General features: G+C 41.6%; 1 protein-coding gene across 1 annotated transcript in view; it reads right to left on the bottom strand.

Annotated features, from left to right (window-relative positions):
* The window catches only part of COL25A1 (collagen type XXV alpha 1 chain), a 457778-nt gene that overhangs the window by 182646 nt on the left and 248240 nt on the right, over window positions 1-26892 (bottom strand). The window contains exon 5 of the mRNA XM_056116824.1: window positions 577-594. Within this exon, the coding sequence (XP_055972799.1) occupies window positions 577-594 (18 nt within the window). The remainder of the gene's footprint in view (window positions 1-576; window positions 595-26892) is intronic.

Raw genomic sequence — 26892 nt, 5'->3', positions numbered from 1 at the left:
CTTATATAATTCTCCCTTTCCTACACTTGATTTCTTCAATATGATTTAGGACTCGGAAGATTTACTGTTGATGGCAGTCACATTTCATTATAAATCATATCTTTGGCAGCTGGTGGATACTGAAAGTGTAGAACGAATTCAATATCTGCCTAGAATGAATCAAAAGGAACTGGCAAGCTCACCATTTAAATAAATCTAGCGTCCACGTGGATTTGCAACAACATTATTAGCACATGATTAATCAGTACCCAATGCAAACCAGTTCATACCAACATTTACTAAGTCATATTATCTTACATAAAAGTCCTGGGGCCCTATGAGAGGTCAGTTTGGAGTTTTGCTTTATATGATGGTACATTGTTAACTGCCATCTGCTCCGACAGCTGATGCGGTTTCCCATCCCTAAGTGGCCCCCCAGCTTTGCTCCGAGGAAATACTTGGTCCACGGTGTGGTGTCATGATTACACTTTCACAGCCTTTTGCTCTCCTTCCAAGGGAAGGGCACAACAACTTCCGTTCTGAGAAAATCCTCCATGGGGACCAATTAAATCATTTGTTAGAAAAGACTTGACTTACCTGGGGACCAGGCTGACCCTGAAATTAAAAAAAAGGAGATAAATTTAAATATTTTCCCTCTATTACAAAGAGAAAATAATTAAAAATCAGTTTTCTTAAGTCAATATTTTTGCTACCTAGAAAGACTTAAATTAATTGTGAAAATTTTGACATTTCTAAAGATATTACTGCCTAACAACTGAAAAATTTGACCTTGAAGTCTTAAGATCAAGCTACGCCTTAATAATTTTATTTTATGCTTTTGTCTAAAGTTTTCATATTATGGTATATTGTGTATGACTCAGGATATTAGAATATTATATGATTAAACTGGCAATGGTAAGCTCATATTTATTAGAATGAATAAGTTACTTAAAGCATATTTTTCTAAAACATTCTATCATTATGAACTACATATTCACAGATGATGAGAAAAAATGGTCAACATTTTTAGTTGTAGAAACCATTTTCTAATTTCCCATTTCAATCATTTTAAGTTAATATTTTAAAATAAACATCTATCTTTTACTTGATATGACTCTGACCAAGGCATTTTAAAGGGTATTCGAGGTCTTGGCTCTATTAATGGGTCAGACCCTCACACAGCCAATAGATTATATGAACTCTAAACAATCCAATTTGTTTTCAATGACACTGTTTAAGCTGATAAAAATTTCAGAGCAATATAATTTCAGAGGTTCCCAAACTTATTTGCCCCCCCATACCCTTTTTCAGAACACCAAAGAGAAAATCTTCATCCCTGTCCCCCATCCCCCACTGAAACCCATCTCTTTCATTTTTTTTTTGGTTTTGGGGTTCCTCCCTGCTTGGTGCTTGGGGGTCATTTCTGGCAGTGCCCAGGGAGCCAAATGGCACTGGGGATCAAACCTGCTCCTCTTATCTGCAAAGCATGCATTTAGACTCCCATGCTTTTTCTCTTCCCCAGAAACTGACCTTCTTTAAGTGAACAGAGAGTGGCCCTAAAAGTGGGCAAGCCTCCCCAGAAATTTCAGTGGCATCTTTCTTCTGGGAGTGGCACAGCCCACTTCAGAAAACAGTGATTTAAATGCTTCTGACTAAAAGAAAATACCCCATAAATAAAGGTATTGCTTATAAAACACCTTCTTAAGAGCTCCAATTGGACTTTGTGTAAGATCAAATTCAAAGCAAAAGTTCACATTGCATTAGGAAATATTTCCCCCCCAGGGACTCGAGGATTTGGGCCTCTCCAGGCTGTGTTTGTGGGGCTATTGTGCCTCTGTACTCAGGAGTCATCGCTGGCAGTGCCCGAGGGAATCTCACACTGTGCTGGAGGTGAAACTGGGACCAGCAGCATACAAGGAAAGCTCACCAGTCCAACATTAGGAAATCTTACAAAATAAATCCAAATCCTCTCATCACATCTACAGAAAATCATGAAGCTGACATGGCTTCCGGGAAGTTTCCCTCTTTATCTCAGTCCCTTCCTGGACTTGGAATTTCTTGCACCAGGAACAGTGCAGATGGTTTGCAAGAGATTTTTCTGGAAAGGTGGTTGACCAGACAGGTTTTATCTAACTAAACCAGGAAGGGAAGCCAAGCCAGCTTGATCTAGATATTACCCATGCTCTCCTGTACTCTTCAGTGATGAAGAGGGAGAAAAAGAACCACCGCAACTACTGTGCATTCCTTACTGAGAGCCTAACACTTTGGGCCACGTTATTGCATTCATTTCTTACAACACCCTAATATTTTACAAGAAGAAATGACCGGCAGCTCCTCAAATGGATATTTGCATCCCTGTGTCCAAAGCAGCATTATTCACAAAATGAAACCAACCTAAATGCTCATAGCCAGATGCTAGAAAAAAAAGCTGAGGTATACGCGTACTTCACGATACTTTGCACAAAGATGAAAGTAGGCCCTTAGGACAACATGGATAGGATTTGAGGCAGATGAACTAAGCAAAAGGAGGTGGAAAACACAATGACTAGAACGCTTCACTCCTAAGTGGACCAGGAAATAAGAAAGCAAAAGAAACGTCAAGAAACATAACTCACTGCTAGCCTCAGAGAGAGAGAGGAGGGAAGAAGGAAGGGAGAATGGAGGAAGAGGAGGAGAGGGGGTTCTCTGGTGGTAGGACAGCACGCTGGCTTTCCTTTTTTTTTTCAATTGAATCACCATGAGGTACAGTTACAAAGCTTTCATGTTTGAGTTTCAATTATACAATGATCAAACATCCATCCCTCCACCAGTGCACATTCTCTACTACCAATGTTTCCAGTATACCTCCCCCCTATTCAATCCTTCCCCCTGCCTCTATTGCAGACAATTTCCCCCATACTTTCTCTCTTCTTTTGGCTGGTGCTTCCTGACACTCTACAAATCTGCAAACAAACAAGAAGTCAATGAAACCATTACAACAAAAACACTAGCCAGAATGGGTATAGAGGGGACTTTCCTCAATATAGTTAAAGCCATCTACCACAACCCTACAGCAAACATCATCCTCAATGGAGAAAATCTGAGAGCCTTCCCCCTAAGATCAGGGACGAGACAAGGATTCCCACTCTTTCCTCTACTGTTCAATATAGTACTAGGAGTACTTGCAATAGCAATTAGGCAAGAAAAAGATATTAAGGGCATGCAGGTAGGGAAGGAAGAAATCAAGCTCTCACTATTTGCAGATGATATGATACTATACTTAGAGAACCCTAAAACCTCTACCAAGAAACTCCTAGAAACAATAGACTTGTATAGTAAAGTGGCAGGCTATAAAATCAACACCCCAAAATCCATGGCTTTCCTATATGCAAATAGTGAAAGAGAAGAAAGTGACATGAAGAAAACAATCCCATTCACAACTGTGCCCCAAAAAATCAAGTACATAGGAATCAGCTTAACTAAGGAAGTAAAGGACCTGTACAAAGAAAACTATAAAACGCTACTTCAGGAAATAAAAGAGGACACGAGGAAATGGAAAAATATCCCCTGCTCATGGATTGGGAGAATTAACATTGTCAAAATGGCAATACTTCCCAAAGCACTGTACAAATTCAATGCAATCCTTATAAGGATACCCGTGACATTCTTCAAAGTAATGGAGCAAACATTGAAAATGAAATTTATATAGAACAATAAGCTCCCAAGAATAGCTAAAGCAATTCTTGGGAAAAAGAAAATGGGAGGACTCAACCTCTCTAACTTCAAGCTCTACTACAAAGCAGTAATAATTAAAACAGCATGGTCCTGGAACAAAGGCAGAGCTGTAGACCAATGGAACAGAGTCGAATATACTGACATCTCCCCCCAAACATATGATCATCTAATCTTCGATAAGGGGGCAAAAAAAGTGAAGTGGAACAGGGAAATCCTCTTTAACAAATTATGCTAGCAAAACTGGATGGCTACATGCAAAAAAGTGGGCTCAGATCTCTGCCTAACGCCATGTTCAAAAGTAAGATCAAAATGGATTAATGACCTCAATATCAGATCGGAATTTATAAAGTTCATTGAAGACAAAGTTGTCAATACACTCCATGATATTGAAGCTAATGGTATCTTCAAAGATGTAATGCCACTGGCCAAGCAAGTGAAAACAGAGATAGATAAATGGGACTATCTTAAACTAAGAAGCTTCTGCACCTCAAAAGAAACAGTGACCAAAATACAAAGACAGTCTACAGAATGGGAAAGGATATTCGCCGAATACACATCTGACAAGGGGTTGATATCAAGGACATACAAGGTACTGGTTAAACTCCACAAGAAGAAAACACCCAACCCCATCAAAAAATAGGGCAAGAAAATGAACAGAAACTTTTGCAAAGAAGAAATCCGAATGGCTAAAAGGCACATGAGAAGATGCTCTATATCATTAATCATCAGGGATATGCAGATCAAAACAACAATGAGATATCATTTCACACCACAGAGACTGACTCACATCCAAAAGAACAAAAGCAACTGGTGCTGGCATGGATGTGGCGAGAAAGGGACCCTCCTTCACTGCTGGTGGGAACGCCGACTGGTTCAACCCTTTTGGAAAACAGTATGGACAATTCTCAAAAAATTATAAATTGAGCTCCCATTTGACCCAGCAATACCACTCCTGGGAATATATCCCAGAGAGGCAAAAAAGTATAGTTGAAGTGACATCTGTACTTGTTTGTTCATTGCAACACTCTTTACAATAGCCAGAATCTGGAAAAAACCTCAGTGAGGAGAACAGATGACTGGTTAAAGAAACTTTGTTACGTTTACACAATGGTGTACTATGTAGCTGTTAGAAAAGAGGAAGTCATAAAATTTACATACAAGTGGTACTACATGGAAAGTATCATGTTAAGCGAAATGAGTCAGAAAGAGCGGGGTAGACACAGAAAGATTGCATTCATCTGGGGAACATAAAGCAACAAAATGGGAGAATAACAACCAGGAGTGGCTGAGATTAGTACCAGGAATTTTGCTCCATGACTTGGAGGCCAGCCACACGTGCTAGGGGAAAAGGAAGCTCAGATAGAGAAGAGAGCACCAAATAAAGGGTATTGGGAGGATCCTCCCAGGGTGGAAGAAGAATGCTAAAAGTAGTCGATAGACCAAACATGATTGCCATTCAATGCCTCCCTTGCAAAACACAGGACCCAAAAGAAGAGAGAGAACAAGGGGAAATGCCCTGCCACAGAGGCAGGGTGGGATGGGAGGGACGGGGGGTGGGAGGGATGCTGGGACCCGTGGTTGTGGAGGATGGACACTGGTGGAGGGATGGGTACTTGATCATTGTATAACTGAAACCCAAGCACAAAAAATTGTAAGTCTATTACTGTACCTCATGGTGTTTCACTAATAAAAAATAAATAAACTCAAGCCTTCTTCCAAAGTTTGTACACATCCCAGCATGTTATTCCATTGTACAGGATGGAAGTTCAAGTTCAGAGTCACCTGCAACCTTGTGTAAATCACCAACAGGACCAGAACCCCCTGAAAATGAGAGGACACTCTCAGCAACTCAACTCTCCCTCCTGGCCCTCACAATATTGGTCTCCCAGAAGGATGCAGCCTGTTCACTGACCCCTGGGCAGCACATAGATTCTAGAATGTGTCAATCAGTGAGGAACCTGCAAACACAGCGGTCCTCAACTACCAGTGCATGGACTGTTGTAGATTCATGCAATGGATGAAATTAAAATATGGGAACATGGGCTTACCATCACTTGCTTGCTCTTCTCTCTCTCTCTCTCTCTCTCTCCTCTTTCTCCCTCTCTCTCCTTCCCCCATAAGCTTCTGCTCTTCTTGAAAATTTGAACTCATATAAACAGAAAAAATGACAGTACACATCATTTAGAGGTGCTTCTTTCAGAATCCATCCTCATTCTTCTATGTGTAATGTGGATATTATAATGGATGAGCCTCAACTTGCAAAAGAGTTTCTAATTTCCCAAAGAATACATTTAGCATCATCACTGAGATTTTCTTTATTGTTAAGGTTGTTCTACAAATGCTGGGTGTTTCTTTTCTTTTCTATTTTTAAAATAGAGCAAGTCTGCTAGTACATCAAAGGGTGATTTTTAGCAGGTGTGTGTACATTTATTTGTTATTACACACACATTTCCTTACAGATTTTAATTTTGCTGGTTAAAATAAATAGTAAATGATGACAAAATCTGAATGCTGGCATTCCATAGGCATTGATAGCTATAAAGCTGTAAGCTATAATGCCCTGTGTGTGATACAGATGTGAGGTACGTTTGGTATGCACCATGCACACAAAAGAGGACATACAGTGGATTAGTTGAAAGACTATGCAGGAAAATGATAGTTCCAGTAGTTCAAGACAAATCTGGGCATTCTTCATTCAACATGCATGACATAATGCAAGCTTTAGAAATCTTCCACCAGATTCTAGGACTGCCTTCCCCTGATACCCTCACTCAGGGCTTCAAATCACCTCTGAGAAATAGAGGCTGCTTGAATCTCCCCACCATTCCCTAGATCAAGGAGGCCAGGTGAGGGCAGGGCGGGGTCAGGAAGTGACCCATACTTTAGGGTGAGAAGGAGTCAGTGGACAAGAGCCCATGCATGAAGAGCAACTCAAAACCCGAAGTATGTCTCAAATGTATCTCACAGAAACTCCTCAAGTTTGCTCTGAATATTTCATTGAAAAATACAAGCATTTTCATTTATTAAAGGATATTTTCCTGTTCTATTCTAATTTGCAGATAGTATACATCACTAGTAATACATTTCTTTCTGCATTCAAGAAGCATTCTGAGTGAATTGTGGTATATCATAAAATCAACTTCAGTGGAATGTTTTAAGGTGGAATTCTCAATGAGGAACTTTCTTTTTCTCTCCGTACCCTCGCACAAGTCACCAGCATGTTTCTATAAATAAAAATCAGAATCTCATACGATCGAGGGCTGGGCCAAGGGAAGTAGCTAAATCATGGCAAACCTAGGTTGGGGACAGATGTGGAAAGCTGAGGAGCATCATGCTCAGCGGGGCTGATTTACTGTACATCAACAGCTCTGTGCAAGGTCCCCGGGGCAAGTAGAGGAGCTGCAGGAAGAAAAAGAGACAGCAGGAGGAGTGACGTGAGAAATCCTAAAAATCGGTAACCAGTGTGGGGGAAGCCATCAGCCAGTAGCCCTAACTTGACAGGAAAATTTTCAAAGTCAGTTGAAAGTTTTGTGAAGCAAATCAACCACAATGGAACATGATAAATGAGGTGACATATCGCTGGAATATGTACTGTTACTCCAGGCAATTAAAGAGCAATATTAACCACTCTTTGTTAGGCTGTTATCACAATTAGGGCTGCCAGAAAGTGCTCACATGCCTCTCAAAACCGACAAAGTCATTTGGATTTCTGACTGAGGCAATTAGTTTCACTCCATGATACTTTTTTTTTAAATGGATGATAAATCTTCAACATCCCTTTTCAGAAAGGACAAACGCTGTTTTTCCATTAGCATGCTCACAAAGAGGCACCTACAATTTGTTCTTTGAAAGCAGGCCTAACTTCGAAATGCTGATTAGGATAACAGACCCACACAGATCTCTACTGGGGTACATTCCAAAGGAAAGCACCTTCATTTGCAAAAAGCTTGAAGGACCATTAGGATTGTCCACGTGACTATAAAGGGAGCTACCTCAGTTTGTGCAAGCGAGACAGACACAATTCCAGGAATTTAGGAACTCGGCACTAGAAACCCAAGCCGACCACCCGAAGCATCCTTGTGGCCAGCCATATTTCATTCTCTCACAGGAGAGAGAATACTTTCAAAAAGTAATTTCCTGGCTTTAAACTGTGGAACCTTGATGGCCTGAAGAGATTCTTTGAAGATGTGCATGTGATCTCTTCCACTCTCTGGAAAACCCTCAATTCTACTTGATCACTTGATCACTTGACTTCCCGTTAATCACCGATTTGCTCGAGTGGGCACCAGTAATGTCTCCATTTGTCCCTGTCGCGTGCTAGTGTAGCCCATTGGCGTCTGTTCATTCTAGGAACACAAAGAGCCTCACACAGATCATTCATGATCTTGATGAAGTCTGACTATCTGGTAGGTGGGCGGCCACGCGGTCTTTTGATGTCCCTTGGAATCCAGTCGGTAATGGCTCTAGTCCAGCGGTTGTCTCTAAATCTCATTACGTGTCCAGCCCATCTGATTTTTAACGCCTTGGCAAACGAGACAATGTCCCTGATTCTTGATCGTTGACGGAGGTCTGAACTCCGGATTCTTTCTTTCATTTGAGTGAAACGTGACACTCCAAGCATAGCTCTTTCAATTCCTCTTTGGGAGACCCGAATAGCATTCTCATTCTGTTTGCGTAGGGCCCAGATCTCTGAGGCGTATGTTAATGCAGGAAGAACAGTGGAATCAAAGAGATGTGCCCGGAGCCGGAGGTTCTTCATCCTCTTAGCTATTTCTTCGACGCTCTTGAAGGTGTTCCAAGCCATTCTCTTCCTCCTGTGCAACTCAGGTGCCAGGTCATTCATCATGTTGACTTCTCGACCTAGGTACACATAACTGTTGCATTCGGAGATGGGCGTTCCGTTGAGAGCGAATGGAGTGTCAGGAACAAGGCTGTTTCTCATAAACATTGTCTTCGTAAGATTCAGCTGTAGACCGACCTTTCCACACTCAAGGTCGAAGTCAGCCAGCATTTGTGCCACTTGGCTAATGTTTGGTGTCACTAGAACAATGTTATCAGCAAAGCAGAGGTGGTGTAGTTGCCGACCATCTATCTTCACTCCCATTCCTTCTCATTACAGTCATTGCATGATGTTCTCAAGGGTGGCACTGAAAAGTTTCGGTGAAATGGTATCGCCCTGCTGAACCCCTCTCTTGACGTCAATGATTACTTCTTTGTAGAATGGTGAGATCCTGGTAGTGAATCCGTAATATAGCTCACAGAGGATCCTGATGTATTGAGTTTGAATGCCCTGATTGGCTAGGGCTTCAATGACCGCTTCCATCTCAACAGAATCAAAAGCCTTCTTTAATTCAATGAACATTAGACAGAGCAGCATCTACACCCTCAGTTATATGTTCTTTCAGGTACAAATTAGGCCTGAGTTGGCATTGCGGAAAGTGCGAAAACAACAATCAACATCAGCGCCTTGCTGAGGGGACACAGGAATGTCTCACTCACAAGAGGCTGTGGAGATTCTGTCCCAGAAGCATCTTTGGGCTCCTCAGCTTGGAGAGTGGTGCTGAGACTGCGAGTCTGTGCAGGTCGCTGCCCTCTCCTTCTCGGTATCCCCCATCAGCTCACAACTGTCACACCAACTCCCCCATCTCAGTGCCCATGTTAGAGGGGACATCAGCAGCACCTACTGAACGGCTGAGAGAATATTTTGACTGGTCTAAAGATGGTGTATAAGATTTTTTTAAAGACCTCTAGAAGTCTCCTAGTCTTCTAGTATAAGATCATACTGTCAAAACGCTCCTTCATCAGATGCCAGGAGGGGTCCTATTGCTATCTGCATGGTGGAATAAACACAGAAATGCATCTGCTAAAGGCCAGGGTATCAGAGATAGGACCAGGACAGGCCAGGGCAGGCCAGGGCAGGCTAGGGCAGGCCAGGGCAGGGGTTTCCAGGGCTGACACCTACACATGAGCCACTAAACTCCACTAAAGAAGGGACTGGTCCTGATGAACCCCCCCCCCCCTACCAAGTTTGATTAAGTTTCCATGTACAGCGAACATGAGAAAAGTCTATCATATCTCTCTCCAAGTTATACAACGCTGTCAAAATAGGCTGGGGCAATTGAAAGGGGCTAGACATTTAATACCAACAATTCACTCAACTAATTCAAGTTTAGACCAAAGCTGCCTATCATTTGAAAAACAAATTAATATGCAAGTGATATGCTCCAGAAAAAAGCAAGCAAAGAAATAAAGCATGTAGATGATGTGAATTAATTTAAAAGTGACTTTGCAACAATGGTCCTTCCTCAAGGTCTATTAGCAGTTTCTACTTCTAAAGAGTCTTACACACGCACCTGAAATTAACATTATCCATAATTTATACTGCCTGTTGTGTGGCCCCACAGGGTGGGTATGAATAATTCTTACTTTAGCCACAGTCTCATAATATTACTTAGATAAGGTTATTTCAATTCAGGACTTTCTTTAGAAAAACATTTAATCCCTGGTGGTTTGAATTCTGGAAAGAAAAGCTTTCCTTTATACTAGAGAAAAATAAATTGCTATAATCTTCAGCCTGGTGGGCATTTCTATTTTAAAATCTTGGAAATAGTGTGTGAGAGAGAGAAATACAGAGAGCCTAAGAGTAAACATGAGATGGTTTTGTTGTGTTGATTTAAAGAAAATTAAAATTGAGTCAAAAATTGAAAGTTTTCTTCCCTGATCATTTTCATAAATAAATAGCATTTAAAGATTTATTTTTTGCTTTGCTAAGGCTATTTAAATTTTCTAATTTCAGATGCCTTATGTTTTTTCATGCTTATTTTTATCTGCAAAATGCAGCCAGCTATTAATCCAAACAAAAATGTGAGTGAAAATCTAAGGCTAATGAAATTTATTACTAAAGAATTTACATATATAAGAGGGGTCATATTTATAAGTCACATGTATAGGAAAATACAGAAAATCATAGGAAAATATAGAAAATCTATTTGTTAATCATTATATTTATAGTTATTCTTCAGAATTTGGGAAAAGTGACATAACAATTCTTGGAGCACCCAAAAATAAAATCAGTTCCACATTATATAACATTTTAATATATTTTACAATTTAGTTCCCTTTATTAAGTAAGGACAATAAATGAGCAACTATGAAGTACATTTATTCATTTATATCCAGAACATCTATCAAATAGAAAGTTAAAATAAAATCATTGAAACAATTCTGCATGGTTTAATAATTTTCTCTACTTAGGGTACTCAAGATGCTTATAACTTGTCAAAGTTAACACTGTAAACCTCAGTATTACCTAATGAATAAAACCACATTCTATTCTTGTCCTATGCTTCTACTTTTATTACACAGAAATATTCCAAGCAATTTAGCTCTAATGAACTAAAGAATTTTAGCCACATAATGCACGGTTAGGATAAAAGCAGTTACAAAATGGTGACTGGAAACCACTTGCTGATAAACCATTAATTTTAGGCTATTGAAAAATAGTACTGTTATAGAAATGACTCTACTTTGTTCACTTGCATAGAAATTTATTCAAATAATCAAACAGTTTCACAAGTTTTTTCCACAAAAATTTAAACCATTTTCACTGGTAGAGGGATGGGTACTCAATCATTGTATAACTGAAACCCAAGCACAAAAATCTGTAAGTCTATAACTGTACCTCATGGTGTTTCACTAATAAATATATATATATATAAATTAAAACATTTTATTTTCTTAGAGTAAACCATGGTTCCCTTTTATTTCTTATTAAAGGTTTATATTGGAAACATAAGGAAAATAAAGAATTTTGCCATAAGTTTAGTCCCTGAGTACCACTAGTATGGCACCAAACCCCCAAAAGTACCTATAATCACATTAAAAATAAAAACTAAAAGAATCTTACATTACATTAATTTATAACACTAACATTTCTTGACTATCAATATTTTATTTATGTTGATTATAAGTTTTTTCTATTCTAATATATACATCTTTCCATGTAAACACTTTACTATATTCCCATTTATTTTCTTATGAAACAATACTGGAATTACTGTGTGATTCCAATTATTATTAACATTGATTCATGTAACATACAATTTATACATTTTCTCATATATAATTTCATAGCAATTATTAAACACATTTGTAAATCTACAAATTTAGAAAAGAAAGAAGGGAGAAAGTGTATAAAAATATAAAGATAGTGAATATCTTTGAAAGGAAGAATTATGGGCAATTATTACCACCTATAGAAATTTTTTTATCTGGCAGGCTACCGAGAGTATCCTGCCCGCACAGCAGAGTCTGGCAAGCTCCCCATTGCGTATTCGATATGCCAAAACCCAGTGACAATGATGGTTCTTATTCCCCTGATCCTGAAAGGGCCTCCAGTGTGGCACTTGCTAAAAATCTCAAGGCTAGGGCCAATGGAAATGTTACTGGTGCCTGCTCGAGGAAATCAATGAACAACAGGATGACAGTGATACAGTGATAGAAATGTTTACAATTTTCAAAATCTTATTAGCCTCATCTCTTGATTGTAAAAATATCACATGATACCTAATTTGCTGCAGCAAATTTTTATAGAGTCTCAATTAACTTGCTAAACTTTTTCCATCAAGAGTTACTCATTCAAAGATCTAGGTCAGTGATTTTGAATTCCGTTTTCCAATTTTCTCCCAACTCTGGGTGTTTTTAATTACTTGGAAGAATGTAGCAAAATTCTTAAAAATTATTCTTCAAAATTCAATAAGTTAGGTTCTAAAATTCACTTTGGATATGTGTGCCACATCTCTTCAGGGGACCATTAGGAATAGAGACAGGGCAAGAGAGTTCTAGGACCAGAGGCCAAAAGCCAGTCCTACTTCTGGTTCCCTGGGCCAGGCATGCTGCTGGGCAGAGTTTAGTGGAAACTTTGTTTTTTTACAAATCAAAATTTTGGGGATTGGGCCCTTAGTTGTATTATTTCATGAACCCTTATAATGATATTCTGCTTTGGGCTGTAAAGGTGTAACAGAAATGTCTTAAACATAATTTTTTTTCCTTTTTGGGTCACATTCAGCGATGCACAGAGGTTCCTCCTGACTCTGCACTCAGGAATTACTTTTGGAGGTGCTTGGGGGACCATATGGGATACTGGGAATCGAACCCTGGTCGACTGCATGCAAGGCAAATGCCCTAGCCACTGTGCTATTGTTCCAGCGCCTTAAACATAATATTTAACCACCTATTTTCACTAACCTGAATGGAGTCAGGAAGGGTTGCCAAAGTGTAAGTAAACAATGAGTTTTCCAAACACGGGGAACATCAGGTACAATAAGCACCAGGTACAGGTTTGAATAGAGACCTGCTTCGCTTCCACAGCTTGAAAACCGAAGGCAAGCTTGACTACTCATTTCTATCGCATTGTAGAAAGAATACTTTGGTTTCTCCCGTGTTTATTAGCATCTTTAAGAGTGTGCTGCTTTGATTGCACCAGGTCAATACTAAAAAATCCAACTTGTAAACATCTCTAGCCTGATTAAATTTATATAAGAACCTGACTCCAATTTTCTAACTATTGTGCCAAGAATGAATGGAACACTCTCAGCCGCTCTCCATTCTAGGAGTGTTGTGTGAATAAGTCTGTGATTGTTGCCTCACACAGTTTTTAAGGCAGGAGTCACATAATGCTTAGGGTGCTTGTGATCCTGACCCTTCAAAATGAGACATATTTCAAAATTGGAGAGATGCAATTCTGCAAAATAACACCTGAAGCACTTCAGGAGCTGAAAGGTTTGGAGTTGGATTCTTACTGCCCGCACTCACTCCACAGATACCCAAAGCTGTCACAACCCTGCGAAGGAGGCACCATCATCGATGACTTGGAAGTTGAACAAACCAAGTTTCTGAGAGTGAAGGCACATACTTAAGAGCTTTTAAAAGGGAAAGCTAGAATATGAGCATGAGTTTTTTGACTCAAACTGTTGTACTCGTAACTGCATTGTGTTGGTGGCTGATGCCATTCTTTTTTATTTCCTTTAAATTAAAAGAGGAAGTTAACATCACTACTATTTGCTGCCCGTGAATAATGTCATCTAAGCCCATGGCTTTGGCCACCAGCACAGCACAAGTTCTAAGTATGTCATGTTGTAAATGGACATTTCATATAGGGAATCAGATACATAAAACTGCACGCGTGAGGCCAGAAAGATAGCACCGTGGGTAGGATGCTTGCCTTGAACTTTGCATGCCTGCATTCTCTATCTCTCTCTCTTTCTCTCTGTCTCTCTGTCTCTGTCTCTGTTTTTGTCTCTTTCTCTCTCTCATTCTCTAAGGGATCCATCATGCCAGGTTCAAAATCCCTGGATAGAGAACTGTAACTACTTCAGGGGTAGGAAATGAAGAGTTCCCCCTAAGGGAAGCGCCAGAGGGAAAAAATTAAGAGTAACAACACAGTTGAGAAGTCAAGAGAATTTCCAAAAGATCACTGCAAATGAACTAAAAGAGCTGACTTCATTTAACCACAGGAAACCGGAATCTCCAGCCATTGACTGGGCAGTGAGCTGAGGAAATTAGGATCAGAATAAGCACTGTGGATGACAAGTAGATGCCACCCAATGTGCCTCTCCAGTTGGTTGGTGACTCACACAATGACAGAAAACTTCCAGTTGAGAGAAAACAATGGCTTGTGGAACAAAATTGATATGTAATAATGAATGAAAATTGTGCTACAGAATATAAATAGAGTGGGATACAATTGGATACCCAGAGGGCAGAAACTGGAGGTGTCCCACACCCTCAGGATCAGGAGACTGTGAAGCCCGAGTTTGCTGGCATGGTGGACAGTGGCCAGGAGAATAAAATTTGTTATTTATTCAGTCAACAAATACTTGTTAAGCACCTCTAGGACGCCTGGGATTCTTCAGGCACCAGGATTAGCACCAATAAGGAACTGAAATTCCTGCATCACTCTTGTTGGGAGACAGATCACAGTAGCAGAGTGTTTATGAATGATTTGGCAGGTGGTGATAACAGCGCAGAAGAAACATTTCTAGTGTAGGATGCTCAAGATGGTCACAGGTGCACTATGAAGAGAGAAAAAAGTAAAATCAAGTGCGATGCCCAAAGAGGCAGAAATGGGGTGGTGGAGTGATAGAGTAGGCCTGGATTAGAGAGACTTGTGGGACTAGGGAAGGAGATAAAGTCTTAGAGGGGGTCCAGGGAAGGAAATAGAATGTAGAACATCATGAGGAGAACTTGATTTGAATTGGGGTGATAGCTAAAGCCCTGGGGAGACTTCTCACGAAGAAAAGGCATCCCCAGGATTACTTTTTAAAAGAGTCCCATTTACTGTGGAGAGAAGGGTGGAAAAGGCAAGGTGTAAGCATGAAGAGAAGCTGTAGGCTTCCTTCACAAAACCAGCAGAAGAGAAGTGATGGAAAGGGCCATCAGGGGTGAGGCGGAGTAGGGAAGTTTTCTGATTTCTGTAAAGAAATCCTTGCATGATTTTCAGTGAAGGGAATGTGAGGAAAAAAGGTATTAGGCACGAATAATTCCCAGATTTGATGCAGCCATGGAGGAAAGGGAGCTGTCCTGTGAGGTGCTGCTGTGGGGAAGGTGTGTGTGTGTGTGTGGGGGGGGGGGGGGCAGCAGCTAAAGGATCTGGTTCCAGACATGTGAAGTGTGTGGCACTGAGGGAGTGTCCCTGTGGAGAGATTCAAGTCCAGCATCCCTAGACATTCAAGCTGCAAATATAAATGTGGAAACTTGTGACGGATACATAGATAAGACTTAGAAGTTTGAGATTACACAGGAGGTCTCCTTACAATTGAATGTAAATGAGCAAGAAAAATGATTCAAGGGCTGGACCTTTCAACATTTGATACCAGGAAGAAGAAAAAGAATAGGAAGGGTGGGGGAAGAGAAGGCAGTGTGGTGGAGAATGAGAGAGAGAGAGAGAGAGAGAGAGAGAGAGAGAGAGAGAGAGAGAGCAGCCAGAGATGGTCCAGGATGCATTTCAAGAAGCTGAGGCAGCCAGTGGAGCCGAGCGGTGTCTGGGAAAGCGAAAACTGAACACTGACATCCACATCTGCCAGAGGAAAGTGACCCTAGTAGGCATGTTTCCAGCAGAGATATGGACTCAAGATGAGAGAGAAAATGGCTGACTGGCAGTAGCATTCAATGAACATTTTCTATCTTGATGGGACCCAAGAGATGACATAGCTAGTAAGGCATTTGTCTTGCACCTGGCCAACCTGGGTTGCATCCTTGGAATCCCATATGGTCCCAAGTGTGCCAGGAGTGAATCCTGAGTGCAGAGCCAGGACTAACCACTGAGCGCTGCTGGGTATGTTTGTTCCCTCCCCCTTCCCCCCCAAAAAATCCTAAACAATAAACACTTGCTGTTTTGTTTTGTTCTTTCTTTCTTTCTTTTTTTTTTTTTTTTTTGCTTTTTGGGTCACACCCAGCAATGCACAGGAGTTACTCCTGGCTCTGCACTCAGGAATTACTCCTGGCGATGCTCGGGGGACCATATGGATTCTGAGAATCAAACCCGGGTCAGCTACGTGCAAGGTAAATGCCCTACCTGCTGTGCTATCGCTCCAGCCCCAACACTTGCTGTTTTTTTTTAAAAAAAATCATCTATGAACCTTTAATTCAAGCATCCTACAAAAAACAAAGCAGGACTTATTGGAGGCTGGAGGATGGGAACGTGTTAGAGGAATTTGGAAAAACCAAAGCTGTGCTCTGCTCAGGGAATTCACTCTATGTTACGAGTCACTCAGAGAAGTGAAGACTCTCTCAGCTTCCCATGCTCCCTGGGATTCCTGCTCCCGAGGAAATGAAAGGTTTTGTGAGAAACATTCAAGTTGCAAAATCAAGCTAACGTCCTCTCCTCTCAAAATTAATTTCACTGGAAAATCTGCCACCATAATTTAACAGCTAACGTGAGGCTGTGAGGTGGGCCCCACATCACATAACTGTGATGTTATCTTCAAGATATTGAATCCGTTTCATTTCTTCTATGATAAATAACTGATCTCCATCGAGAAGGGAATGCAACTTAGCATATTTAGAGCCAACGGCTAAATTACCTCTATTGATGAGGCCTGCCGGTTCTTTGGGAATGATTCTAAATCACTGCCAAGGGATAAAAGATAGTGCTCCCTGGGCTGCAGCCACAGCAGGCCCAGCTCTGACTGGGAAGAGAATAAAACACAAACTCACATGCCTAAGTGGGCAATATGCTGCCTGGAGCATGGCTGACTGGCCAGCCTTGAAATTGTATAAATGAAAGGAAGTAGGCCAAGGTAGACGTTGGGATTAACAATCGGTGTGCACAGAGTGAATTAAGCTCCCCCACCGGCCCTGCCCACCGAGAGGAGGAGAGGCAGTTCAACCTTCCAGAAAGAGTCTGCTAAAGCCATCTTTTCAGAGCGTTTGACAAACTGCAAATCTCATTCATTCATTTTTTCCCCCTAATGAGAAAGAAGAGTTGAGAGAGAAGTTTGAGTTCAGTCTCAGGCACGCACAGCCAGAAGGACACAAACTGGAAAGGGTGAGGGTGGAGAGTTATGGAGTAATGTCCTCTGTCCTTCTGTACAGAGGAAGTAAAGGACCTGGTTCTACCATCAGGGAGGGAGCTTTTCTTCACCCATGTCAGAGGGCAGCGTGGTTCCGGGTTCCTTTAGCGCCTGAGTGTGTATTCCCACAGGACCCATCTGCAGGGGGTGGAATTTGGTCCCTTATTTGGATAGTTCAGTTTCCACTGCAGGCAGGGGGGATCAGAGGGAAACGTCAAACAGGTCATTCGAACCATGATTCAGAATTTCACATTTTTTTAAGGAAACAGTAAATTTGAAATGTCTTTGCTTTGTGATCCTTAAGAACAGAGTTTTAGCTTATTTCCTTGTTCTGGAATTCCCCAGCCTTCTACCCTCTTTGCAATGTCTCGCATTCATAAAGAGACATAAGTCTGGCATTTTTAAAAGAGAGATCAATATTAAACCCACTTAATAAAGCTATAGAATTGTTTTCTTTTAACTTTTTGGCGGGGAGGGGGGAAACCCTCCTAATTTGATTTCACAATAATATTCCTGACAACAAATATACATGTCATTCCATTTTTGGCCATTCCATTCCAAATTTTTACTTTTCACCTGCACAGATATTTACCATCTCTAAAATAAGATTTGAATCTAAGATAGAATCAATAAAACCAAAGTTTTTAAATGATGTCAGGTTACTTAAATCTTTTAGATGATTTCAATTGCAAATAGATTAATACACTTTTAAAGAACTGTGATCAGTGTTATCAGTGGTTTTATCCCGGTCACTCCACACCACTCCCATGAGGACACCTGCTTGCCTCCCTTTCATCCCCAGTTCAGTTCTGAGGTCCAGCTCCTGTGTCACGGCCATTGGTCATTTGTTGCTCCCTTACTGTCATGATGATACATTTCTTAAGCCCATTTTCATTGAGATGAAGGTAAAACAAAAGCAATGAAAGATTTAAAAGTTCTGCAGTTTCATCCAAGTGATTTTTGGATAATATTACTTAAAAGTAGGGAAACAATTTCCTTCATGAGGTTATTCTATTTTTTTAACCACACAAGTATTTCTTAAAAATGTAATTTATAAGTAGAACAAGGACCAAACATGATGGCCTCTCAGTGTCGGTATTGCAAACCATAATGCCCAAAAGTAGAGAGTAAAAAAGGAAAGTGCCTGCCACAGAGGTAGAGGTGGGTTGGGTTAGGGATGGCAGGAGGAATACTGGGAATATCGGTGGTGGGAAATGTACATTGGTGGAAGGGTGGGTGTTGGAACATTGTATGACTGAAACTCAATCATGAAAGCTTTATAACTTTGTAACTATCTCACGGTGATTCAATTAAAAATTACATAACAAAAGGAAAAATGTAATTTATGGCTAATTAAATATTATTTCTTTACCAAACAGCTATCTGTCTTGATAAACAGAAACCTTCATGTACAAAATAGATTGCCCACATGAAATCTGCCTCCAGTGTCACTCAAAACACACTTTTGATGTGGTTTCTTCCACCATGATGAGAACACCATAAACTGTGAAAAGTGTCATTCTGGAAAATTAGTCTAGCAAGAGATGAATCTTTATAACAGATGTGATATGATGACTTTGATAAATTGAACTATTTAAAAGATGGAGCATTTAAGAGGATATTCCCCTGGAAATGAATTAATTTTGATAGAACAGATTGTATGCCATTATTCATATGTCCACTTTCATCACCACCGAATAATTCTGTCAGTGACAATGTCTTTGCTCACATTCCTTTTTGGAGGGTCTACTTTTAGTTCGTTTATTAGAAAATGAAGGAAAATTTTGGACTCAATCTCTGGGGTTCCCACCAACTGAAATCATATAATTTTTATATTTTAGGCACTCTAGAACTTTCTATGGCTGGAAGATAATATCTTAGAAAAAGATACTTCCATTGAAAAATGATGTTTTGGGCCAAAGGTAACAGAATATGAAAGCTGGTCTACAGAACTGAGGTTACTGTGGAGAAGGGAATGAGTCTTGGGGGCAGAGCCCTGGGGTGACAGTGGCCTGACGCCAGAAATTGTGGTGCATATTGTGGTGGTGGAACATTGCATGCCTGAAACCCTTACATTAAAGGACTGTGGAAGGAGAAAGAGGAGGCGGGGAGATAGAGAGAAAGAGAAGGACCGTGCCTGCCATAGAGCCTTAGAGATAGGCTGGAGGAGGGGGGTGGTGGGAAGGAAACTGGGAACATTGGTGCTAGGAAATGGACACTGGTGGAGGGATGGGTGTTGGGTCATTGTGTGACTGAAACTCAATCATAAGCAGCTTTGTAACTGTGTATCTCATGGTGACTCATTAAAAAAAAGTTTAATGGAATAAAAGGGGTTCAGGTCTGTGTGGTTGGAAATAGAATTATAGGTGGTGTGTGTGTGTGTGTGTGTGTGTGTGTGTGTTTAAATAAATCTTTCAGGAACATTAAAAAAACAGGTCTGTGATTCACAGTATCTCATAGAAACTTAAAATAATATATTTTTCTATTTTGCAGAAAACTTTGGGCCAGAATACATTCTAAAAAACCAAAATTTTGATCAATTCCTATAGAGATGTCATTTTTAAATTTGTTAGAAAGCAATTAAAGGCTTACAAATTCTAATCTTCGAAGTCAATTCTCCATGATGAGATTTCCAGTATGTTCTAATGTACATACTTGAATGCTAGTGAGTTAGGAGCTGGCTTTGGGGTTGGGCTCTGCACCAGTGTTCTGAGGCCAGGAGGCATTTCGAGGAATTCTTGACCCGACAGTGCTGGAGGGAGACCGGGGGCCACCGGGGGCCACCGGGGGCCACCAGGCCACATGTGATGATGCAGACAGCCGTGTGGCGCTGGAATCAAACTCAGAGCCTCGTGCATGCAAAGCCTACGCTCTCCCACTCTGAACTATCCCTAGGGCCCAGCGACAGAGTTTTACAGAAACACACATATTCATGTGACTGAGTTTCATAGGAAATATTTTACGGATAAAGCAAACAATATTTAGCTCCTGCGGATGATAGCTTTGAAAATAGAGCATAAAGTTTGAAGATCTGAAATGAAGGGAACTAGACAACTCTATTGTCTTTTTTCCTAAGGTATGGAAAAGGCTAACCAGTGCAGAGTGAGAGACAGTAAGAACAAACACGTAACAAAAATGATGTCGTTTTCCAGGAGATCTGTATGTTGATACTAATAGTAAGCCAACAGATGTAACTTCTGTCAGTTAGGATATAACAAGGAAACATTCACAGCTGTTTGCTGAAAATTCTCACCTGAAATGCTGACTTATGGACCCTCACCAGGATGCTTTCTAATACAAATCGTCCTCTTTGATCAAAAGGAACGTTTCTATTCCCCACGTAGTCTAATTTTCTGGCAGTCTAATTTAAGGTAGTATAAATCACTAAAAGTACTGAAGTTGGCTGTATCTTGGTGATTCTTACACTTCAGGGCAGTCGAGTTCCTACTATTTTAGAGACAATATCAATTTCCAGTAATAACTTACATCAATGAAAATATTCTATTAATTTTCACCAGAACAAAGCCTAGAAGTAGATCCAAATGCTTTTGTTATTAGTGAATTTACAGAATGGTGGCAAATTCTAAAAAATAGGAACTGAAGTAATTGCCTCCTAAAGAATGATATTTTTTAATGACAAAATAAAAGCTTCCCCTCCTCACCATATATAGGAGAGGGTTTCCCAACCCAAATTCATTTGCCTTGTGTTTTTGATTAAATAACCGAACATAGGAAACTTCATATTACAGTAAATGGTTATTTTTTTTGTAGTGAGTTTCTTATAAATTATGATATTTGATACAAGGTCAAGCAATTTTTCATTTTGTTCAACATCCCCCAGCAATCTGCAATTGCCATCAGTTTGTTTATGCTCTTCAAAGTTCCTTCTCCTAAACTCTGCTAACATCACCAAACTCAAGATAAAATAAGAACCTCCCCCCCCCCCCCCCCAGCAAACAAGAGAGCAAATGCCTATGGGAAAAATAGCCTTCTAAATAAATAACATCGAGGCAGTCTATTCAGGCAAAAGAATCAATCCTCATCTTTTACATAACTTTCGGATTGGTAAACAGTACAAAAACTCCAAAAAGCTTCTTTTCAACCCCTGCCATATAATATACAAAGTAAGTGTGAATGTAACAGCAATGCCGGCTCAGCTTCCCAGACATGAAGATTCAATGGTTAGAGGCTTAGGTTTAAGATGCAAAAGAGAGGGCAGGGTGGAGATGGAGGGGGGCATCGGGACAAACAATCCACTCGCTGGAAGTGGACGGGTTGGGTCATTTCCTGTCTGAGGCTCCATGGAGAGCACACTGGATAATGGGGGAACTACCAGAAAGGAAACCACCAGCTGATTAGTTCCACGCCATGGGGCAGGTTTTGAAAAGCTGTTCTGATTCTTTACCATTGATTCAGGTCTAAGTGGAGGGCTAGATATGCTGAAAGATATATACATGAGCCATTACAACAGAAGGGCCATAAATTACCCGGGTGCCTGCAGAGAACTCTCTAATCCACTCTTTCAATTTTCACTCTCACCTGTGAAAAAAAAAAACCGCCTGAAACTGTATGCCAATTGGCTGTTAATAACATGCTTTGGGAAGGTTCCCCAAACTGCAAATCAACAGGCCAAGTCTATGTGTCTACGGCTGTTGAATGAAATTATATATCAGAACAAAAGTCCTCGTCTGGACGGCAGGGCCCAAGTATGTATGCTTTCATGTGTCCTGACAAATCCATGGCTCTGGGCAGCCCAGGGCTCTGTGCGCTTAGATTCTGCCCCCAGAAGAGCGTCCAAACATAGATGGAAGTTAAGGCGGGTCTCTGAGAGGAAGTCGGGGATGTGAAATTGAAAATAATTGTTTGAAAAATTTGTAGTTTCCAGATTGGGTTTCTGCTCTGCTGCCAAAAATGCTCCCTCTTCTCCAACGGGTTGGCTAGCTGAAGATGGAGTGTGTATGTGTGTGTGTGACTACTGCAAAGAGGGGGTGTTTTGGCACTTTGTGGGGGCACACGGCAGGCTCCTCTCACCTCCGTCCCGTCCCCCGGACAATCAGAGTTGGCAGGGGAAGCCTTGTGGGACTGCAGTCACAGAGGGTCTAGGGGTAGGAAGAGAGCATCTTCCTTGAACCTTCTCAAACTCACCTCAGTCCCTGGCCAGCCCCTGGAGCTGCTCTACTTTTGACCCTTTTCTCAGTCCTGACTGGGCTTTGGGCCACAGCACGCTCCCCCTACCTGATTTCAGTCACAGAGGCCCAAATGCCATTTTCCCAGGGGCGTTTCTTCCTCAAAGGGCCCAGGAAGAGACACTCTCTCGCATCTTTCTCTTTAAAATTGTTTTCTGGTCTTTGTCTAATGTAGGAAGATCAACTATAAGCAACTGGTGTCCTCCGCATGCCACCTATGTGCCATGTGTGGCAACAGTACTGCCCTCCTTCTCCAGGTGCCACCTACAACAGGTGAGGAAAACAGCCACATTCCTGACCTTCCTCCTCCTCAGGCTCAGCATCCTCAGATGAGACACACCCGTCTTTTCTGGTCGTTCCTGACTCTGGCCCCCTGAGCTTGTCTCTCTGCGTGGCTGCCCCGGGCTGTTGGCCACTCCCTGAGTCTCATGCCCCGCACTCCATTCCCACAGCTTTCACATATGATCCCTCTGAAGCATCCTGAGGCCCACGGAGGGTCCCGTGGAACCCAGCTGAGAAACGACAATCTCCATGAAACGAAGTTCAGCAGCTACTTCCAGCTAGCCATGTTGTGTGATTACTAGCCAGGAATACGGGTCAGCACTGGACACCTCAGATACTCTGTGGTCTCTTGGCTGCTCACTCTCCAGAGCTGGTGTACACCCCCAGCTATAACTCTTCCCTTCTGGGGAGGCCCTGCCCAGCACAGATTTTCCTTCCCATTTCTTCCACAGCCATTTCACAAATCATTTGCAGAGCAGCCATATCACCTATCCCATCAGGTATTCCTGCTCAGATTTTTTTTTTTTAACAAAAATGAAAAGTCATGGGGCAAAGCGATCAGACAGTGGGGTGGGCGTTTGCCTTACATGCGACCGACCCGAGTTCAATCCCTGGCATGCCATATGGTCCCCCAAGCACCGCCAGGAGTAATTCCTTAGTGCAGAGCCAGGAGTAACTCCTGAACATTGCTGGGTGTGACAAAAAGAAAAAGAAAGTCATATTGTTCAGGTTAGCTTCGGGCCATGCCTCCCCACATCACCCCCTGCTCCCAACTCAAAGCTTCTCACTTCATGCCCTTTGGCCCCTGGGAGGCTCATCGCTCCCTCTGTCCTGATCCTTCTTCTTCACAGTTCTCTCCTCTTCCGGTTCTCTCCCATCTCCCACAGCTCAGCCCCAATACCAATCTGCCTCGACATTCATCTGCTTAAGGAAATGTCCCTTTTCTGTTATTGGCCACATAAGCATCAAAGGAGTTGTCTGGGTAAACAGAGATGAAGCTTTTTCTCATCAGCCAGCCTCAAAGCTGCCTTACACAGGGACAGTGAATTTTTTTTTTAAATGATTGAATGATCTCCACCAGCTGGAGGGGTAGCATGGCCGTGTGTGCATCTTTCAGACAAGCATAATTCACACAGACTTTGGGAGAAAATGTGCTTCCCTAAGGGCCCCTGGTTTTCCAGTTGTACTTGATTTGTGTTCATCCATTCCACCCTCCCAAGTAAAGCCACCAAGAGGTCTGGCTTCTGCACATAGGGAATAAAGTCATGTTAATTAACATGTTAACATGCCTGCTAGCACCCAAACCCTTTTCAGTGTGAAATACAGTGGCCACTTTTCAGTCTTCATTTATTCCCAATCTGCATGGCTCTCCACTCATCGTCCTAAATTTTCCTTGATGGTTCACAGACTAGCGAACCTGGGGATTTCCCCCTTGCATCGCTCTACACACTCCATTACAATCTCTTTTGCTGGCTCCAACTTTCTTTCTCTCTTTCTTTGACTTTAAGTTAAATTAAGCTTCATTGCTAAGTTAAAATAAGGAGTATATTGGTGCAATTTGGTGCAACATATACAATCAGAATAACATAGCATTCAAAAGATGCATTCTATACAAAGTTGGCTGAAGTCCTTTGAACTGAAAATTTCCTCCAGTTTTGTTCATGTGGCCAGCTCGGTTGACCTGGGTTCAATTCCTCTGCCCCTCTCAGAGAGGCCGGCAAGCTACCAAGAGTATCTCGCCCGCACGGCAAAGCCTGACAAGCTACCCATGATGTGTTCAATATCAATGAACAACGGGAGGACAGTGCTACAGTACTTTGTTGAGGTATAAAAATAAAACTTTTCTATAATTTAAGGTATACAGTCATGGTCCTCCCGTTGTTCATCGATTTGCTCGAGCGGGACCAGTAATGTCTCCATTGTGAGACTTGTTACTGTGTTTGGCATATCGAAAACGTCACGGGTAGCTTGCCAGGCTCTGCCATGCGGGCGAGATACTCTCGGTAGCTTGCCAGGCTCTCCAAGAGGGGCGGAGGAATCGAACTCGGGTCAGCCATATTGGCTGCTTGCAAGGCAAACGCCCTACCGCTGTGCTATCGCTCCAGCTCCAAGGTATACAGTATAACATTCAAATACATGCCTAAACCTGTGGAAGGATTAGCATAACCAGCCATGAGTTACAGTGCTCTAATAGTGCTCAGAAAACCAGCTAGTGCCCAGGATTGAACATAGAGTTCCTCCAAGAAAAGCATGTGCTCTAACTCTTTGATCCATCCCCTGATCCCTTTTTCTTTTAGTTTTTTAAATATAAATTTTTATTGAGGCACTGTGATTTACAAAGTTATTTGTGACTGAGTTTCAGGCATACAGAATTCCAACACTAATCTAAGAGCTCCAACCTGAAGGCAGCTGGGATAGAGAAGGGATCGCCATGACAATGATGGTTGGAGGGATCGCTCGGGATGGGAGATATGTGCTGAAAGTAGATAATGGACCAAACGTGATGGCCTCTCGGTATCTGTATCGCAAACCATAATGCTCCAAAGTAGATAGAGAGAGTAAGATGAAAACTATCTGCCATAGAGGCAGGGGGTAGGATGGGGGTGGAGAAGCGGGAGAGATATTGGGGACACTGGTGGTGGAAAACGTGCACTGGTGAAGGGATGGGTATTCCATCATTATATTACTGAAACTCAATCATGAAAGTTTCTAACTGTATCTTGTATGTCACAGTGATTCAACAATTATACATATATATATATACATATATATATATATGAGCTCCAACCTACTACCTATTTCTTAAGTGATAAACTCTCAAGTGTGCATGAGTCATATAATTGCTTGCCTAATTGGCCCCATAAGATACTTTCAGGTCCCAGAGGCAGATAGACCCAGGAATTCAGCAATCTTACTAATTATTCTGGCACAATAAATCAGACAGGAAGATAAGGCAGATGACCGCATTGGTCTCTGGCTGGATGTTAGAGAGGCTGGCAGGGGTCTGAGCTGCAGCAACACAGATTCTGAAACAGAGGCTCCTTCTCAAAGTGCTGCCTTCCCTGTTTTGCTTTCTTCTGTCAGAGAGTTAGTACTGGAGTGAAGGTTCTTGCCTGGCATACAGCTAACACTGGCTTGGCCTTGCATGGTCCCTCAAGCACTGCCAGGTGTGTCTCCTTTGTGTCACCTCCACAAAGGAAACTGTTCTTCTGCAAGGTCTCTCTTATTTCACCGACCCAGGATATTTGGGAAATGCATCCCTACATTCTCACCCTACATCAACTCTTGCCCATCGTAAGACTCAATCTCTCCATCTCCAAACCTCATAAAAGTGACTGAGAATGCTGTCTCTTTTCCACCTAAGAATTACTAAAACAATTCATCTTTCATTTGGAAAAAAATGGAAAAATGAAGCCACAAATTAGCTTCCTTGTTCCTAGTTAAAAGATCAACATTGTTACAGACACAGGCTAGTGAGTAGCTCAGAGGAAGGAGGAAGAGGAAGGCAAACACACAGTAGGTCACACAGGGTCTCTTCAAGTCTCAGGACACTCCCAACACTTTAAAGATTAAAACATCAACAACAGAAGCCTGAAGTTGTGAAATAACAGCAAAAAACCATTTCCCTTTTTCCATTCTAGGTTGTTAGTGGTATCTGCTTTGTTTTATGTGAATGTGTGTGTGTGTGTGTGTGTGTGTGCATGCACATGTGCACACATGCATCTTTTTTTCCCTTGGGGGAGGGATACCACACCCAGTTGTGCCACAATTACTCTTGGCTATGCTTGGGAACCCATGATGTGGATCAACAGGGATCACGTGCAGGGCAGTTGTCTCTCACTACTGCTAATTCTCTGGCCCCTGATAACAATTTTGATGGTTTTTTTCACCTCTAACATGGAATAAGAGAGTGAGGGCAAATGAACAGCCAAGTGGCATACTTGGGATCATCTCTCTGGAGACCTCTGGTCCTTTCTCAAGAATTCTTCCCACAAGGGAACAGAGATGAGCTATTCTCCCTAACTTGTTAGTTTTTCCTTCTGAACCCACAGCTACATTTCCTGACCTCCATGGCAGTTGGGTGTGATTTGACTTTTGCACAAGTTATGACTTGACTTTTGAACAAGCAATGTGGCCAGAAGTGACAAAATCCTGTTTTG

Source organism: Sorex fumeus, unplaced genomic scaffold (genome assembly GCF_029834395.1).
Source record: "Sorex fumeus unplaced genomic scaffold, SorFum_2.1 ptg000033l, whole genome shotgun sequence".
Taxonomy (NCBI): Eukaryota; Metazoa; Chordata; class Mammalia; order Eulipotyphla; family Soricidae; genus Sorex; species Sorex fumeus.
This window is presented reverse-complemented; position numbering and strand designations above follow the sequence as displayed.